We start from the raw sequence: 19,172 nt of genomic DNA, 5'->3' as shown, positions 1-19,172 counted from the left end.
TTAATGAACCAACAACATATATATTAAATAAGAATTTGCTGATACATTGTTTTCCTTACAGTAATGATTCCATATTCCCCAACTTAGTGTTCACACTGAGATATAAAAGAATTACCTTGGTTAATCCAGGACATCTTTACTTAAAGAGAGAAATTCATACTCTTCCATTGAAGACTGACAAATCATATATAACTTTTCAGAATAGAACCCACTTTGAAAGCAAGAGTTTTTAACATCCTTATGACTTTGTAAAAATTTTTTTCATAATAGTCATTAAAAAACAAAACAAAACCAAGTACAGAGTCTGAAATACAGAATACTGTTATTATGTGCAATCTAGTCAGTTCAGCGGCTGGTGGGCTTGAAGTGCTGACTTTGCAGTTAGCAGTCCAATGCTTATTCTACAGTGTCACACCAGGACTCCACACCAGAAAAATGACTAAACATTTTTCACATACTCCATTCTCAACCCCAGCTCAAGAGCGAATATATTCTAATTCTTAATCACACCATTTAAGAAATATTTCCCAAAGCCTGAACAAAAATCCAGATGTATTTAGACTGGAAACCAATAGGCAAACGTGATATATTCAGGGTGGCAGTCTGCTCCTCAAAATAAATCTAATCATGCAATTTATCCTTCAGGGAATCTGAGAAAATCAGGTACCAGTCAGTTGAAATACCTCTGGGAAGATAACAGCTATCATTAAAGTTTGACACAAAATAGGAAATAAAATCTTCCCCAAAACCATACGAAGAAAAGGACAGGGCAAACTGCATCTCAAGAAGTTTCCCAATAGTACTGTGTTTGTGATACTAAAAAATGTTGGGTTAAACAAATGAAAACTAACATTACAGGGGTTAGACAAGATGAAAAACATTTCCTATATGTGGACAGTCTACAACCCCTCTGCACTGCAGAATGCACCAAAAAAAAAGAGTAGCTACTAGATAAAGCAAACGTGTGAAGACTTGTTTGAATTTTAAGGAGCTCCAGTTTAAAAGTCCATTATTGCCCAGTTTTATTAGCATAAACATCATCTTTCACATACTCTTCATTTTGTCATAAGACACCATGCAATAAACTATATATAAAATAGTTAAGGGGGAAGCTCTTTTCTTCCTTGAGATTTATGCCACCCACAATCTATTAGAGGGGAAAAAGAAAAATACACCTCCTCCTCCAAGTAAAAGACCCCAAGATGTCAATATATGGCCAGAATACACACCCACCTTAACAAAACCCTTAGCAAGTACCCTAGCCATGTGACCCAACATTCTCGCCACAGCAGGTCTTACCAGTAGGAGGCTGTCCATAAGAAGTTGCATAGGCAGTCTGCCCATAGGTTGCAGTGGTCTGAGCCTGAGTATAGCTGACATCAGTGGGTTGACCATAGGTTCCATAACTTTGTTGCCCATATGCCTGCTCCAAAGAAAGTGGACACAAGAACTTCATATATGAACCTTGTTTGTTAGGAAGGAAAAGGACTAGCATGTGCCCAAGTTTTTAAATTAAGGAATCACAGTCAAAAATACTGCTTTCTGAGAAAAAGATTTTAGACCAGATGTGGCACTGCTAACCACAAGGTCGGCGGCTAAAACCTACCAGCTACTTTTTAGAAACTCTATACAGGGTCGCTATGAGTTGGAAGTGACTCAAAAGCATTTAACAACAACAGTGACCAGTATTATTAATGCTTGGTATCCCTTATCCAATCTAAGTAAATTTAATCACCAAAAAAAGAAAGAGAAAAAAGCTCCTGAGATAATTAGGCAAGATCTTAGTTAACTACAGGAGAGTAACAAGGTCCTCAAGGGAAGAAGAACAAGGACAAAGGTGTATAATTGCCAGCACTTCTTGCAGCAGTGTCAGTAACCGGAAACAAACGTTAGTAAGACAAAAACTTATAAAGAGAAGAAAATGAGGACAGGGCTAAATTTTGTCAATTTTAGAAACCAGCTTTTCAGCATGTTTCTTTTTAAATAATAATTCAGGGAAAACAAATCAGAGCATTCTATGTCCTCTTAAACTTAGCAAATCAAGAATACTGTTTTTTGAACGTGGACATCAAAAATACTTAAAACCAGGTAAGGAATGAGCTGTTCTTTTAGATTTTGGCATTATCTTATTCTATGTTTCTCTGAATGACCAGTTATGTAAGATCATCCAGAGACAACACATTCTGGCTGTCCGAGAATAGGCTTCCATGACCGCCAGAGTTATTAGCAACCATTGAATGCCACGGAGCATTTCAAAATTTGAGGTGATCTTGAGAACACTAGGAGGCTAATTCTAGAATCTGTTGGCTCAGGCTTTTAAAAAAGAAGAGACGTGTGTACTGGAAAGTGCTCAGGAGCTGCAGTGAGGCAGCCATGGCTTTTAAGCTGACCCTGCCACTTACTGTGCAACCACCAACAAATTACATAATGCAATCTTTACACACTGTAATTCTCTTATCTGCAAAAGAGTCATAATATCACCTTCACCTGTAGTACTGCTGTGATGATTAAGTCGAATACATCTAAACATAATAAGTGATGCAGGAGTACCAAGCATGGAACAAGGTATACATACTTGAGAAACAGTAAATACTCCCTGTGAAAATTTAAATACCTGGCCATTTTATGATTACAAGCACATGATTATTTTACTTTTTTGTTTTCTAATTTTTAAAAAAAAACTATGTTATTTTTAATTCCGGATAGAAAACATTTTGTTTGGAAATGCAACAACACAGAATTATCTTAATGCTTACCTGGGTGGTTTGTGCATATCCTTGAGTGGGCTGGGCGGTGTAAGCACTGTAGCTGTGAAAGAAATTAATGCAAGTAAATACAGAGCACCCAAATTCGTTTACTATATCCTTGACATCTATTCCCACTGACATATCAAGTTGATTCCGACTCAAAACGACCCTATCTAGGGATTTCAAGGCTATAACCTTTATAGGCCTAGAAAGCCTCATCTTTTCCTAAGGAGTGGCTGGTGGCTTTGAACTACCGACTTTGAGGTTAGGCATCCAGTGCTTATACTACACCACCACCAGGGCTCCTTATATTGGTGGTGTTAAGTGCCATTAGTTGGTTTCAACTCAGTGATCCTATATAGGGAATTTGAGGAGCTGGTGTGCTTGAACTACTGACCTTGCAGGTAGCAGTTCAATACTTATTCTACAGTGCCATACAAGACTTCTTATGCTGTTGTTAAATGCCACAGAGTACATTCTGGCTCATACTGTATATGGTTTCCTAGGAGTGACTGGTGAATTTGAACTGGCAATCTTGCGGTTCAAACAGACCTCATGATACAGTGCATAATCCCACAGAGCCACACCAGGACTCCTTACTGTTATTGTTAAGTGCCTTTGAGTTGGTTCCGACTAGAGACCCTGTATAGCGTTTCCTAGGAGCAGCTGGTGAATTTGAATCACGGACCTTGTGGTCCAGTGACATTATTCAACCATAAAATACTGTCATTAAAGACTGACTTACCCCTGCTGGGCTGCAGCTTGGCTGTAGGTACTGTAATCTATAGAAAATAAGAGAGAAAATATATGTCAATACATTAGAGAGAAAAAAGAAATCTAGATGGTAGGAAGAATTCTTTAACTTGACCTTCAGGCTCTTAACACCAAACCAAAAAGTAAGTCTGGGGCAGTGAAACTCAGAAAGTTTAAGTATATTACCAGTTAACAAGGTCAGATTAATGGATCTGGCAAAGATATAGCACAGATTTCATGACCCTAAGGCCCCTCTACCCACCACAGGCTGTCATTTTAAAGACATGATTATCATCAAAAGTGTAAAATTTACTTTCAAATAACATAAGAGGGATGGAACAATCTCTGTGTTTAACATCAGATTGGTTCTGATCACCTCAAAAACTAGTTTTTCTAATAATTGCCTCACTTTAGCAAGTAAGACTATAAAGAACCACCTCATTGGGTTTCCAAGTCTGTAAATGTTTATGGATGCAGACTGCCACATCTTTTCTTCCATAGGTTGGCTGGTGGGTTTGAACTTTAGATTAGTAGCTGACCACTTTAACCACTGTGCCACCAGGTTTCCCTTAGGACAAGACAAGGATCACAAAATGAACTGGCAAAGAACAAGAGGACAGGTATTACAACCCAGTGTGCTAAAGGATTTGCAGTGTGCTGAAGGAGCTCTGGTAGCAAAGTGGTTACAAGTCAGACTAACAACCTCAAGGCCAGCAGAGTTCAAAACTAGCAGTGGTTCCACCGGAGAGAGATGAGGCATTCTGCTCCTGTAAAGATTTACAGCCTCGGAAACCCTGTACAGGGTCACTATGAGTTGGAATCGACTCCAGGGTACTTAACAACAACAAAGGATTGGGTCAGGATTACATTTATACAACAACCCCAAAGCTATATAAAGTAAGTATAACCCTCAATAGAGCAGATTCAAGGCAGAATTCTGGAAATCAGCAAGGAGGCAGAAACATTTAATTACCTTTTTGAGTAATTTGGCTTTAAATTGACCTATAGGCTAGCATTTTTTTTTTTTTTAAATAATGTTTTTCTGTGAATTGAGTGGTAGTTTACATAGGGGGAAAAAAAATTGGCTGCACACCATTGTTTCATTGCCATGATTACAATCTCTTCCCTGCATATCATTCAACAGTATTTGCTACCATTCCCTCTGGTTTTTTTGGTGTGTTTTTGTTTATGGCGGAAGTACACAAAAGCAAATGTTTTTAAACAGTGATTTTTAACTTAAAAAAAAAAAATTTTTTTTTCTACCCATCTCTAAGGAAAACCTTCCCCAATTTCCCATTTCATAGAAAGATGTACATGTGTCATGTCAAAAGAAACTAAGTGGTCCAATGAAGACTACCTTAGGACAACTGGAAACAAATAAAAATAATGGCTAGGGAATTTTCACAGCGCTGCTAAAGTAAGCTTATGCAAGCTCAGTTTATTTTGAAAAAGCAGTTCATTATATTAAAGAATACCACCCAATTCTTTTGTCTTTCCTCTTTACAAGAATGGATATTTTGTTTAAAGATAGCATTGCCATTGTTATTATATGCTAATTGGTTCCGACTCATAGTGACCCTGTTTCTGTGGATCAGCTGTTGGGATTAAATCACCAATATTTCAGTTAGCAGTCCAGTGCTTATCCTACAGCAGCACACCAGGACTTTATTACTGTGTTGTTAAATGCTGTCAAATCGATTATAGAAGCCCTGTATGGGGTTTTCCGAGGAGTGGTGGGTTTGAACCAACATTCTATAGTTCGTAATTCTGGACTTATGCTACAGCACCACAACATTAGGACTCAAAAGTAGTCCCTGATCAAAAAACAGTGGCCTACATTTCAGTTCTTCAAGGAGTGAAGGTTTCCCTCTACTCCATCCAAAGCTGGCCTCGCACTCTTGTGCTGACAGCATTTTGCTTAATCTGTCTCTTCAAGTTTCTACCTCTTCACTGGTGTGGTGCTGTAGGATAAGCACTGGATCTCAAGGTCAGCTTAAACCACAAGGCTGGTGGTCCAAACTCACCAGGCACTCCTTGGAAACCACAGAGTTGCTATGAAGGCACACAACAACAACCCCTTCACTTGGAGTCCTGGTGTGGCTCTACAGACTGGAACCCACTAGATGTCACTAACAACTACTCTGTATGACCCCTAAAACAGAACCTGAATCATCAACATCAAATTATCCGCCCTAAAGCTATCTATATTGAATAAATTGTTTTGTTAAGACAATTTTAAGTCATTTTCAATAGCACTACAGCCATGCTCTTTACAGGACTATAAAAGTAAATGCAAATCATTTCTTTCATGGGGCATTCACAAAACCAATATAGCATCTACAATCTTACATTCAACATTTTGCAGATTTTTTTGTAGTATGAGAAGTGATTCCAAATCGCTGACCTGCAAATTCCATGTTTGCAAGAGGACTTTTATGCAAGAGCAGTAACGTAAAACTGGCAAAGCTGATTGGGAACAACTGATTACCTTATATCAGTGTGAAATCAGGGAAAAGTAGTCCTATTACTGATGGGGCTCACCAAATCCTACAGGAGGCAGCAAACTTGCTTCATGAGAATTATGGCTTATCTACCTATAACACACCATCATATGACCTCAAATATGTCAGTTACACTCTGGCTAGATTAGTTAGCAACTGGTTCTATGAGGGGGCTTCAAAGCTTGCTGGAAAATTTCACTCCATTTTCCCACGAACTTGTTGGAGTCCCCTCATACTTTGTTTTTAAATCCCAAATATGCAGCTGAAGACTTCAATAGGGAGCAGTGGTCCAGGAAGCTAGAGCATTTGCAATGTTTTATTTCTTGATCTGAGAGTTTGTGTGCTAATTCAGCTAAACCTGCCATAAGCTTTAGATAATTTCTATGAACCATCATATGGGGTTTGTATGGGGGAGGACATCTAACATAACTCAAGACAGTCCCTATCTATCCAAGCTGTATAGATGCAAATATATTCAGACTATCTAGTTAAATCAAAGTCAGTATAAAGCAACTTTGTGCTAGCCAACATCCTTTGCTGTAAGACCAGCAGTTGCTGTTCAAAAAGCCCTTAAAAAGATCTCGCCCAATACTCTAATTTTGCAGGAATTGAAACTATAGTCCACATAAGTCTTATGACGCCAAGACCCTCAACCCAGTCTAATACTTTATGTACAAGGAGGATTCAAGGTGTTCGTGGAAAAATGGAATTGAAAGCGAATGGAATTTTCCCACGAACTTGTGTGTGTGGATAAAACACAACTGTAATTCGAACACAATCAACAGGATTTGAGCAAGAAGAAGAGATCCGTCTGCTAACCCTAACCCCCATTCAAATCCTGCAAGAAAGGGTCTGGGGGTGTAAAATGGCTGGGTATTTCATAATCCTCTTGTAAGTAAGCATACATTTGCTTACTAACCATACAGTGGGAAAGTGTCAGAAACCTATGCTTAAATTGCTGTATTATGGAGACCACCCCCTCCTTCCTCCCGCCCTGGCTGACCCCTGCCAACCACCGCAGGTGGTTTCCAGTCCATTCTTAGAGACCCCCCTCAATTGGCGAGTCTCCACTGGACGCCTCCTTTCCCTCTCCTCCATCAACTCACAGCAGAAACATGCCCATCGCCCCAATAGAGAACAAACGTGTGAGACGATTGCTTAAGCCGAATTCCAGTGCCGGCTCAGGCCTTTTGTTCCTCTCGGGTCAGAGGCCAGAAATTCCTCTGGGGAGATTTCGGGCCTCGAGATCCAGGCCGGCCTTGTTATACAACGGCTCACGATCCGCGTCGGCGGAAACGGACCTTGGGAAGCCATTCAATCGCTTTGTGGGGAGAGGCGGGAGGGGTGTGTGTGTGTGTCTGTAGATTAAGAATAACGATGAAAAGGAAGAAGCCCAACAGAGCAACGGATTGGAAGCGCTATCTAGCGGGTCTATAGCTCCGTGGGGCATTAGTGGGGTTTCGGGTTGGAGCCCGCCCCCAGTCATCCGGGGAGCAAGAGCAACGGCGATCCAGTTCCAAGGCCGAGTGAGAGGCCGGCGCCCCACAGCTAACAAATCGTAGACATTTTTGTTTGTTTGCCCTCCTCCCTCACCCCGAGCTTCCCTTCGGGCTCCGAGCACCTCCTGGGAAGAGAAAGGAGATCCGAGGGAGAGCTGACCCGTGCACCCTTCAGCCCCCGGTTGCGCAGGGCCGGGTTCGAGGCCCAGCCGGGTTTCCCTCCCCCATGTGAGGCCCGGCGGCAGCAGGCCCCGCCCACGTGGCGGGCGGCCCGGAGTCCGAGGCCCGGCGGCCGCTACACAATAGAGGCCCCGGCGGAGCCCGCGCGCCCCCGCCACTGCGCGCCGCCGCGAGCCCCTCGCACGCCGGGGGCGCCGGAAGATTCCAGAACCAGCCCTCCAGGTGGGGGGAGGGGAAAGTACCGCGGGCACCTGAGCCCGTCTGGCTGCGGAGGGTACTTCAAAGCCCTCTCGGCAAAGCCACTCAATCGTCACGATCACCCTCAGAGACGAGCGGTCCCCCGTTTGTGCGTCCCAGCAGTCGCCAGCGCGACCGCGATTCCACCACACTTACCCGTGGACGCCATTTTCTCTCCTTCCTCCTCGTTCTCTCAACGTCCGTCTCCCTCTCGCTTTCCCGCTAGGCCCCGCACTGCGCAGGCGCGAAGCCTGTCCCCCACCTCGGGCGCTACCATCCGACCAGGCTACAGGGGTGGGATAAGGAGAGATGACTACCGCTTTCTCGTCGTTGCGTCTGCAATTCTTGCTTCAAACCCCTAGAAAGAGCGCTGGATGACACCAAACGCAGGGCAAAATTGCACCTTAGGGGCTAGAGCGGTCGGCGAGCAAATCTCAGTATCAAGCCGAGTGATTCTTAGCACGCAGGTCGTTAGTAATGGTTACGCCCGGTAGTTCTAGGGACCGTCTCTGAAGAGTCTTCCCTGGAGGGAAACGGAGGTCGGCGGGAGGGCTGGGGGAAGGGACTAGGGCCTAGAACAACTGCTGACTAATCGACAGGCGGCGGGGGAGGGGGCGGTGCGACGGCCAGTCGGGGTCACGCGCCCGTGTGTGTGCAGATTAGTCCGGGGCGCCTGGGCTTCGATGGGGGGCTAGAGGCCCGAATGCCAACCGGGGCCCGGCTCAGCCTTCCGGGGGGGGGGGGCCGCGCTCCGCAGTGAGTACCCCGGACGCGTGGCCCGGGAGACGGGGGAGGGGGCCGAGGCCGGGTCGCGGGATGGGTGGTCCCTAACGCCTCGTCTGGCTCTGCGGCCCCCCCCATAACGGTCGAGGCTGAGAAGGCCCCTTAATCACTCCTTATCCAATAGTCTTGTTTTTACAGCAGGGGAAACTGAGCCCTGAGGAAGTTGGTACTTTGCCCAAAGTCACAAAACTGAGACTAATGCAGACCCAGGAACTTCCACTCTTGTCACTATCCAGAAGCATTTCCCCTGCCCTTGTCTTCCCATTCTGCCGTCCCGGTATCCCAGAAAGGTACATAGGCCTGATGGTGCACGGCCCCTTTGCGTAGATGAAGAAACTGAGGCCCAGAGGGCTCAAGTCCTAGTTCTGAGTATCCACGGGGGAGCCCTTCACCCTCCTGAAGTGCTTTGGGAGAGAGTAGTTGTGATGGTGCAAGACAAGGCTTGCAGTGGAGGATGCCTCAGAGCCAGCCTTAGAAGGAACCTCCAAGATGGCCCCTGGGCCTGGTGCATTGCAGGGCTCATGTAGATCCTCAGTGGACCTATAGCCAAGGTAATGCTTTTCAGTGAACACATAGAATGCACCACTATGTGCTTGCTATGCACACTCACAACCTTGGGAATGAGTAAGAGAGGCTCATTGATGATGTCAGACCACCTGCTTTGAGATACAAAGGACAAGCCATGATCTGAAAATTGGACAAACTCTATGTTGAGAAGGGGAAGGGAAGCTGGGCTTCAAAGGCTAGATAGGAGTTTGCCTGTTGGAGAGTTGGAGGGAAGGACACTACAGGTAGAAGAGCTTTTCACATTTTTCCTACTGGAAACTGGTAGGTGGGTTTTGGTGCTGAGGACACTCTTGGCAAGGGAACAGTTGAGGCAGCCATGTCTCTCTGGGATCTTACTTCCTGCTAAAGGCTCAGGCTGGCTGGGAGAGGGAGAACATGCTCATCCCTTGCTTTGTGGGCAACGAATGAACATGTTTGAGGGCCATGGTTTAGATCAGCTAGGCCTGGACAGGGGTCTGGCCAGCCAGTGGTGTCTACATCTGCCTCCCACATTGAGGGAGGATGGCACAGTTTAACTGAGTAGGAGTTACAGGCCAGGCCAGGCCTTGTTGTGTGCCATTGAATCAGCCCCAACTCATAGCGACCCCATGTAGGGTTTATGAGAGTAGCTGGTGGGTTTAAACTAACAACTTTACCAATCCAGCACCACACCTGAGACTATCCCTTTTTTCTTATCACTTTATAAGGATTTTTTCTTATTTTTTGGGTGTGTGTGTGGACACAAAAACACTCAGAAATATATAGTCATTTAAGTAACCAAAGGGCAAGCCTGCCTCCTGGCCACCAGCGCACAGCCTTGAGGAAAGGATTTTCTTAATCCTCATTTTACAGATGAGGGAGAGGCTCAGAGTTTAGAAACTTGCTTGGGACATGTAGCAGGAAGAGGCTGGGCAGAACCTGAAACTTCTTGGGAGAAACGGCTGGGCAGGAGAGGCTGTGATGGGACTTGAGAAGGAAGAGGCAATTAGCGTATGCACAGGGGGAGGGAACTCTTGTCCTTTCCCAGCCTTCCTCCCCCACCTCCTCCCCATTCTGCTAGTCTATTTGCTGGCGGGCTTTACAGTGGTTTCTTGCAAGCCCCGCCCCCTAGGATGTCAAGGGCATCCTAGCCTGAGGACCTGGAGCTCTAAGACTGGGTACAGTGGAGGGAAGAAGGAAGGAAGGTGGCTGGCCAACTAGAGCCAGCTTGAGAGAAGGGTAGGCTAGAGAAGGGCTAGAGCTGGCACTGGATTTGCACCCATCTTTCTGGGAGCCCAGGGCCCCAGTTAACTCCCCTAGGCCTCTTACCCTCAGACCCCTCTTAAAGGCTCAGGGCCCTTTGGACCCCTCACATCCTTATATGTGAACAGGCAGATGGTTGGGGTTAGGGTTAGGCTCATGGGTTAAGGTCTCACTTTTGCCATGGCTAAGCTGTTTGGCTTGCCTCTTCAGCCTGTTTCCATGTCTGTAAAATAGGATTGTTGGTAGAAGGATGGGAAGGAGTCAGTGGCTGTGAGAATAATCATTACTGTTCTTTTTCTTTACTCCCAGCACAGCCCCAGGACCATCCTTGACCATTCTCAACATGCATGCCAGGGGTCCCCCTGGCCCACTCTTCCCGGCCCTGCCTCTTACCTCCTCGACTCTGATGCTGCTGATGAGTGGCCTATGGCTAGTGGGAGTTGGCCCTAGCCTCACCCTGGCCCCGGAGCTGCTGCAGGAACCCTGGCAGGGTAAGGACCACATGGGTCTTGGAAGAGGCAGGAGACCTGCAGTGAGACCAATACCAGTCACTTGTCCTCTCGGCCTAAGTTTCCTCACCTGCAAACTGTGGACCATATTAATAGCTCATTTTTTTATCCAGGACAGTTGGGTAGAGCTGTCTAAGCAGGTCCCTGTGTGACCATCTAACACAAAACAGAATTTGATAAGCATACCATATCCATCTAGTCAGTCAGTTGACAAATATTCATTGAGCATGTACTGTCTACACATGGTTCTCAATGAACAAAGCAAAGGCCATGTTCCCATGGGCTGGCAAGCTGAACAAGTGAATAAATAAATAAGCAAGGCATGACCAAATGAATGCCTAGTAGGCCTGGAGCTGGTATGCGCTGAGAAGCAAGTGAAACAGAGTTGGGGGTAGAGCGCGGATGGCCTTTGTGAAAGGGTGACTGGGGGAGCTGGAAGGTCTTGAGCACTTGGGCTTTGACTATCGAGTGCATTGGGTTTCTGATAGCACCCTCTCTGGGTGGAGAATAGGTCTAACGGGGTGAAGTGGTAAAGCCAGGAGCCTGGGCAAAGATCCTAGTGTGAGAGGATAGTCTGGCCCAGGAGACTGGGAAGCCCATGAGACAGGGTGACTTTGCAGATAGATTTTGAGGACAGAGTTGACAGGATTGGCAGCTGGCTTGGATGTTGGGTGTGAGAGCAGAGGGGTAAGGTAGGTGGTTTATGGCCTGTGTAACTAAAAGAATGGTGGGCCCTGGAGGGAACAGTTTTGGTGGAGAATAGAGATTGGCTCTGGACACTGGATGTCTGAGAACTGGATTAGATACAAGGCAAGCAGTGAGCTGACTTGACTGTTGGGTATGAGTCAGGAGTCTGGGTTGGAGGTAGAAATTTGGTAGGCATAGGTATATCAGTGGCATTGGATGTCTACAATGGACAGTGTGGCCCAGGGTGACTAAAGACCGATGTGGATCGCACCTGGCATTAGTGGAGGGCATCAGTGATCCTCAAGGGAGATTTCGAGGAGTAGCAGGGATGAGGGAGGCCTGAGAGGGGAGGCAATTTTGTTCTAAAGGGGAGCAGAGAGGTGGGCAATGGCTAAAGGTGGAAGCTTCACTGTGTGTGGGAGGTGACAGGGACACCCTGGAGAGAGGGACAGAATCCAGTTCTTTGGATAAGGCCAGACTTGGATGCGAGTGCATCCAATTCATCTCTAGCCAGAAGGGAGGACAGAGGGCCAGCAGAGTGGGTGGGGATCTCATGGGAGTTATTTTCTGAGAACTTCTCACATACAAAAGTCAAGCTCACTACCACAGAATTAAATCTGACTCACAGCAACCCTGTAGGACAGAATAAAACTGCTACATAGGATTTCCGAGACTGTCAATCTTTATAGGAGCAGACAGACTCATCTTTCTCCCTTGGAGCGGCAAGTGGGTTCAAACTGCCGATGACTTTCTGGTTAGCAGCCCGATGTTTAACCCACAGCACCACCAGGGCTCCCTCTCACAATGAAATAAGTAAGGCTTTCAACTGAGCACCTGTTTTTCGATAATAACAGCTACAATATACATTTGAGGAAACCAAAGGATGTTCAGAAAGGTTAAATAACTTGTCCAAGGTCACACAGCTGGAGTAGTGGGGTGGGTCCAATATTGAAGCAGGCTGTCTCATCAGAGTGCATGTGAAGGATTCAGTAAATACATATGGAACACATCAGGCACTCTATAACTGTATGGCCAGAATGGCCCTTGGTCCTGTCCTGATTTTAAGTACTGGCAACCACAGACTTTGGATCCTGGAGGGAAGCTGTCTCAGCGGTGGCCTTGGTGGAGGGTAAACTCTGGTGCATCCTGGGAGGTTGGATTGTACATCTGGCATCTAAGTTCTTTCTCTGTCTCAGCGCATAGGCTCCTGACCCATGCCCTAGGCCACGTGTCCCTGCCGGGCCTGCTCCTGAGCCTGCTGCTCATGGCTACACTGGGCTGGCAACAGGAGCGCCGCCTGGGCACCCTGTGGTTCCTGCACACCTCTGTTCTGCTTGCCCTGGCCACTGGGCTGCTGGCTGTGGTGCTGGCGAGCCTTGGAGTGCCCAGTGTGGCAGGTGGCTGCGGTTATATGCCTGTCCACTTGGCCATGCTGGCGGGGCAAGATCGCCGGCCCCCACGGCCCCGGGGGGCACTGCCACGGTGGCTACTGCCGTGGCTGCTGTTGAGCTTGACCCCATTGCTCAGCTCTGAACCACCCTTCCTGCAACTCGTCTGTGGCCTTCTGGCTGGCCTGGCCTGTATCCTGCCTGGGGCCCTGGGCTTGTGGGAATCGTGGGTTCTGTGGCTGGATCCCTAGGGGACCTGGAAAGGAAATGGCACATGGGGGTCAGGCCCAATTAGTGCCAGGATGTAGTGTACGCACATTTCAGAAGCACCTCTGAGTCCTGTGTACCAGGCTGTGAGCTGGGGTCACATGACTAATTGGAAGTGACAGTGACCATTTAGAGATCCCTGTGGGGAGCCCAACAGGACAGAGGCAGCCTGAGATCAAAGAAGGTTCCTCAGAGGAAATGGCTGCCAGGTTGAGACTGTAGGGTGAGGGATTCAGGAAAAGAGATTTGAGCAAAGGCAGTGTCCAGTAGAGGGTGTAGTAAGGCAGAGGCTGATGTGGGAACTGAAAAGGGGTTCCCCATGGCCTGTGGCTCCAAGGATTCTTTAATGCCTGTTGGGAGAAAGAAATGCAACTGGAGAGAAATGGGCTCAGGCTGGACCCTTGGAGTCATTCCTGTTTTTCAAGGGAGGTGCCTATTTAGCGCTAAAAGCAGCCTGTCTGAACTTGGAAGGGGAGCCTGCTGGCCTGGTTGAGAGGGACTCATACTGGTCCTGAGCAGGCACAGGGTTGTGGGGACAGTATGGGGCAGGGGGTGGCTGAAAGCAGGGGAGGGGGTGAGCCCATGTCCCAGCTCCTCTTACCAGTGGGGTCATCTTGGGCAGTTCCCTTCTTTCTGAGCCCCAATCGCTAACTTGTGTGACAACACATATTTGCTGGGGACAGATGAGGACATGAGGGAATGCCCATCACACACCTGGCACCGGGCCCGGCATGCGATGTGAGCTTACCCACAGTCAACTTGGTTTTCCTTGACCAGCCGCCCCACTCTGGGCAGACAGATGCAGCGGGGGCCTTCTGGTGGCTGGAGTTGTCGGAGCAGCGACTACAGGTGCTGCAGGCGGGCACTGTATGCAGAGTCCTGGCGGGGTGCTGGCCACTGAAGCTCCTGCCTACTCCAGGCAGCCTGGCTGAGCTACCTGTCACCCATCCCCCTGGAGTGAGGTGAGGCTGCCTGGCAGGAGGGTGACAACCCTGACAGTGGAAATTGGGCTGTGACTAACAGACCCCCTCTTCTGCCCCTCCAGGCCTTCTGAGCAGGGACTGGCTCTCATGGCCTCCCCTAGCCTATGGCCCCGCAGTAAAGCCTCAGTCCCACTCCCACCAAGTCTGGGATCTGTGCAGTCAGCCTGGGAGGGCTCCTCAGAGGCAGGCCTGGCATGGGCTGGGCCCAGCTTCCCCCCAGACACCCCGCTGTGGGCGGCCCTGGACCAGCAGATTCTGCAGGAAGCGCTCCAAGCCTCACTTAAGGAGGGGCCGGCCCAGGGCCCTGAGAGCCCTCTGTGGCTACCCAAGTCCTCAGTTTCTTCTCTGCGGTAAGAGGGTGGGAATGTGGGCCCCCTGGTGTGGGGCCATGGGCACTGCCTGACATTCCTGTTCTGCACTCTGCTAGGCTGCAGCAGCTGGAACGCATGGGCTTTCCCACGGAGCAGGCAGTGGTGGCACTGGCAGCCACGGGCCGTGTGGAGGGTGCTGTGTCACTGCTGGTCGGTGGACAGGTTGGGGCTGAGGCCCTGGTCACAGAGGGGAAGGGCCGGCCTGCCCACCCCGAGGGCCCCGGGCCCCCTAGCCCAGGCAGAGGGCAGGACACAGGCAGGTCCTAGGGTGACAAGTAGGCCTGGCCCTGTGTTTTGGCCCTGGGCCCCTGCCCTGTGATCAGCAGTCCACCCTGCCCTGGTACTTGTTTAGAATAAAAACCAGTTTTTGTTTTTCACCTTGGATCTCCGCGGGGCAGTGATGTGTGTGTCTGTGTTGGCACTGGGAATGAATGAATGATTGAGCAGTGGGTGAATGACTGCTGACAAACAGCTCCTTGACTTCCTGAAATGAAAAACTGACCAAGTGGCTCCTGCTCCATGTGCTTCCTCTCACTGCCGGCTTCAGCTGCCAAGACTCACTGCCCAGCTAATTTCTACCTCCAGGAAGCCTTCCTGGACTTGGCATTCAGCCTGGATTCAAGCCGTCTCCTCAGGCCTGGCCCAGAGTGGCTGCTGGACCCACGGGCAGAAATTTGTGGTGGGGAGGGACATCCCCCGCCTTGAAACAGCAGCCCTTCCCTACATTCTGGTCAGCCCCTATCTTTGTCCTTCTCAGGTGAGGGGGGTTTAGACAACACAGGGCCTGAGTTTGGTGGTGTGTATGTATGTGTAACTTGTAGGGGGTCTGGGAAGCTGGGCTTCCAGGGGGCATCTGTGTATCAAGCTGCCTGTCTTGGATCAGGCCTACCCTTTGGCTACCTGTGGGGAACGAACCCCAGTCCACGGCCCGAGAGGAGGGCTGGAGAGAACAGAGAGCACTCCTACTGTTGGTCACCTGCTGGTAGGTGACAAATAAGCTGGGAAGTCTCCTGCTTCTTCAAACCTGAGAGTGGCCCCATCCATTCCATTTTATAGATGAAGAAACTGAGACGCTGCCTTGAGACCTGTGGCAGCTTCTCATCCCTTGGCTTGATTTGACAAGTGGCCCTCTCCACAAGTCATTCTGAAACCTCAGTCACTGCTGCTCAGGGGTGACTTGAGACTCTCTTCTTACCCACTCCCATGTCTCCAGCCCCCCAGGTGAGGAGTGAAGGCTGCTGAGATGCTGGTGGGGGTCCTGCCCCCCATCTAAGCACACACAGAGACCAGGCTGGGGGGGGGGGGCATCAGACTGGAGGCCTTTATTGGCCATGATACATCTACCTCCTGGCTCCTGTCACAAGCGCATGTGGGAGCAGGTGGCATATTTCTCCCCATACCTCCACCCCCACCTAGGACACAGGCAGAACTGAGGCAAGGAGACTCGACCCTTCAATCAGAGATCTGGGAGAGTCAAACCTCAGAGTTGGGAAGCCAGCACCAGAAAACAAGGACAGGAGGTGGGGTGGAGGTGGAGGTGAAACCATCAACCCTTTCTCCTGCTGAGGGCAGGGCAGAGCACAAGCTCTGAATTCCCTTGGGGCTTGCAGGCCTGGGTGCCCAGGCAGCAGGTGAAAAGACAAGAAGCACCTCTTCCTACAGGCCAGCATCACCCCATTTTATGGAGGACAGCTGAGATCCAGGGTCCTGCCCGAAGGAGACCTCACCTCCCATGTGGCTTCCCTTCCCTCTCAGGCCTCAGCTTCTGCTCAGCCTCACATATTGCAACCATGTGGGGTGCCAGGCCAGAGACCCGCCAGCCCCAAAGGCCTAGGTGGCAGAAGGGATCCAGAGGACATCAATAAATATGGATGGTGGTTCCTGGAGGGGGCTGGCCTGGCCCGCCCTGAATGGCTGCCACTGCCCTCAGCCTCTCTCGTTCCGACTCTTGGGAGCCACGATCTGGTAGTTGGCTGCGTGTCCTCCCCTCTTGCCCCGCAGGAGGCTGGGGGTGCTTGTGCCAACAGGGCCTGCCCCGGACCCCAGCTCTGGTTCTGCCAGAGGAAGGAGAGAAGTCATGTTAGCAGGATCCATGTGCAGTACCCACCTCACCTTGGCCCTCTGGGGGGTGGCAGGATCAGGCACCATCTGCCAAGTGTGCTTTACTCTGGCATCTGGGTGGCCAAGCTGTGGGAGAGAAGGAGGTCTTCAGGCTGCTTAGTTAGTGTTCCAGCCTGGAGGTTATTGGCCCTCAAACCCACTGGGAACACTCAAGGCCTCTGTCTGATTCCATTGTAACCTATCACATTTATGAAATGTTTAAGTGCCGTCAAGTCCGTTCCTATCTATAGTGACCTTATATAGGGTTTCTGAGGAGCGGCTGGTGAGCTTGAACCACCAACTTTATAGATCAAAGTGACCATGAGGTTCAGTGCATTAACCCACAGCAGCATGCCAGGACTTCAATGTTTAGCACATAGTAAAGTGCTCCATGAAGGTATATCTTGAATCAACCCCACTGTCCTTAGACTAAGTGCCTTTGGGGAAGGGCTTAGGAAAGCCAAGGTGGGCAAGTCAGTTGTCTCATTTCTAAGGGGGTATAGTTCCAGAGAGATTCTGATGTTCCAGTCAGCTCTGACAATTAACTGAAGTGAGACATACCCCAGCCTTTAAATAAGCTGGTCCCCAAAAGTAAAACTGCAGATAATGGACATTCTTGTCACCCAGAAAACTACTCATGATTGACCTCCACCAAGTAGCCTTCTGTGACTACCACCTCAGTTGCTCCCCAAATGAACAGTTCAGACAGATCAGAAGATGACAGTTTTTCCAGGGGGAGGGAGTGCTCAGGGAGGAGACCCCCAAGATGGGAGACATGACAGCTTCCCAAACTCTATTCACAGAAGGAATACTTGTACTCTGGTGAGCACCAACTTTTCTATGAGGTTAACTACTGGGGAAGTTGGCTGGACTCTTGTAATCAATCCTGACCCTCAGCCTCCACACCTCTGAGATGGGTCTTGAGGCCTTGGGACAGAGGAAGTGTGGTCCCTGCAAAGGGAGGGAGGTGGCCAAGTCCATGTCCCAATTCTGAGGTCTTAGACAAGTCAGAATCTCTGGGCCTCATCTGGAATGTGGGCACATCTTCTTGCACTAAATCTAGTGGTTTAGTGGGACCAGAAGGGAAAAATGGTCACAATGAAGGCTGATGGACTATGGTTAGGGGGTTACTGTGGCTTTGATTCAGGTTCTGCTCAATGTGAGTTGGTCACTAAATACCGTTCTGACACAGTCAACTTCTGGGTCCACTGTTTCCCCAGGGCCTTCATCAACCCATTGTCTAGCACAGGCATCCAGCCAACCTTTGCTAATGGAAGTCAAAAGAACCAGTGCATTTGATCTAGGTTGGAACCCTGGACTTAACGCTACTACCACAGTGATCCCAAGAGAGCCCTGGGAACCCCCAAGTTTCTTCATCTGTAAATATGGGCATCTTATTGCCCACCCAGCAAGCTGGTGAGGATTAATCTGCTATAATCAAGTCAATTCTGACTCATAGTGACCCTATAGAAGAGTAGAACTGCTCCTTAGGGTTTCTGAAACTCTCAGGTCCTGAGAGCTTGGGATTTAGCCCTTGGTTCCTCCTCTGGAAGGGAGCTGGATGTGTGTGTGTGTGGTGGTGGTGGTGGGGGGGAGGAATGGAGAGATGGCACGGATGTTTCTGGAATTGAGAGAAGTCGAGTAATGTGGTGGGAAGAGTGTGGCAACTGACCACACATACCGTCCAGTCTCCAGGCTTTTGCCTGTGCTGGGCTCTGTGAGGGCTCTTTTTCCAAGTAAGTGTCTCCAAGCCCCAGCATGAAGTGACTGCTCCCTCACTCCATCCCTCAATGCTCCTGTACCCTGGGGGGGCGGAGGGGGGAGCAGGGAGGCAGCAGGCCAGGCTAGCACTCAGTAGGTGCTTTGTAGCATTTGCTGAATGAAGGAGGCTTGGTGCTCCTTTCTGCTTTAGGCCTTTGAGGCTGGACATGAGGCTCGAGGCCTTTGCACACGGGTGTGCTGGAATGGGCTGTGAGGTGAGGCAGCTGGAGCAGATGGGAGAAGAGGGGTTCTTTCAGGCTCTAAGTCAGTAGGTAAGGAACAGAGGCCAACCCTGATTGGGAGGACTTGTAGAGAGGGGGCCCTCTCTCCAGGGCCTACTACAGGTTCCAGTTCAGGTGGGGAGAGACCTCCTGAGCCCACCATGACCTACCAGGCACCCACATGCCAGACACAGTTAGGGTCCTGCCTGCCCTGGCTCTGACCTTCTACCTTGTCTCTTTATTCTTTCTTCTAGGACCTTCTCAACCTGGGCCCTGCCAGATTATCTAGGTTTAGCTCTCAGCAACCTCTCAGAACAATCCCTCTAGGTTTCCTCTGGCCTCTTGGTCTTGCCCACATTGTTGTCTGCCTCTTCACTCTCTCCCATTTCTTACCCTA

The 19,172-nt window shown here is 49.1% G+C and overlaps 3 protein-coding genes across 7 annotated transcripts in view; 1 reads left to right on the top strand and 2 right to left on the bottom strand.

Moving 5' to 3' along the window:
• The window catches only part of EWSR1 (EWS RNA-binding protein 1), a 28,452-nt gene extending 20,326 nt beyond the window's left edge, over positions 1-8,126 (bottom strand). For 2 of the 4 annotated variants that reach the window (XM_006869204.1, XM_006869205.1), the window contains exons 1-4: positions 8,074-8,125; positions 3,493-3,529; positions 2,757-2,808; positions 1,300-1,423 (exon numbers count right to left, since the gene is read on the bottom strand). In XM_006869204.1, the coding sequence (XP_006869266.1) occupies positions 1,300-1,423; positions 2,757-2,808; positions 3,493-3,529; positions 8,074-8,086 (226 nt within the window). In that variant the 5' untranslated portion in view covers positions 8,087-8,125. Of the gene's footprint in view, positions 1-1,299; positions 1,424-2,756; positions 2,809-3,492; positions 3,530-8,073 lie in introns of all 4 variants that reach the window. The other 2 variants (XM_006869207.1, XM_006869206.1) reach the window with 2 other exon arrangements.
• Positions 8,127-10,831: 2,705 nt separating this feature from the next.
• On the top strand, positions 10,832-14,960 carry RHBDD3 (rhomboid domain containing 3). The gene is made up of 5 exons (XM_006869302.1): positions 10,832-10,979; positions 12,881-13,264; positions 14,139-14,301; positions 14,385-14,672; positions 14,750-14,960. The coding sequence occupies exons 1-5, from the start codon at positions 10,832-10,834 to the stop codon at positions 14,958-14,960; spliced, it is 1,194 nt and encodes a 397-aa protein (XP_006869364.1).
• Positions 14,961-16,619: 1,659 nt separating this feature from the next.
• EMID1 (EMI domain containing 1) overlaps positions 16,620-19,172 on the bottom strand; it is a 53,425-nt gene continuing 50,872 nt past the window's right edge. For both annotated transcript variants that reach the window (XM_006869202.1, XM_006869203.1), the window contains exon 15: positions 16,620-16,747. In XM_006869202.1, coding sequence (XP_006869264.1) covers positions 16,620-16,747 — 128 coding nt within the window. The remainder of the gene's footprint in view (positions 16,748-19,172) is intronic.

The sequence above is a fragment of the Chrysochloris asiatica genome, unplaced genomic scaffold (assembly GCF_000296735.1).
Source record: "Chrysochloris asiatica unplaced genomic scaffold, ChrAsi1.0 scaffold00128, whole genome shotgun sequence".
Classification (NCBI taxonomy): Eukaryota; Metazoa; Chordata; class Mammalia; order Afrosoricida; family Chrysochloridae; genus Chrysochloris; species Chrysochloris asiatica.
The sequence above is the reverse complement of the archived record's forward strand: the minus strand, read 5'-3'. Positions and strand labels throughout refer to the sequence as shown.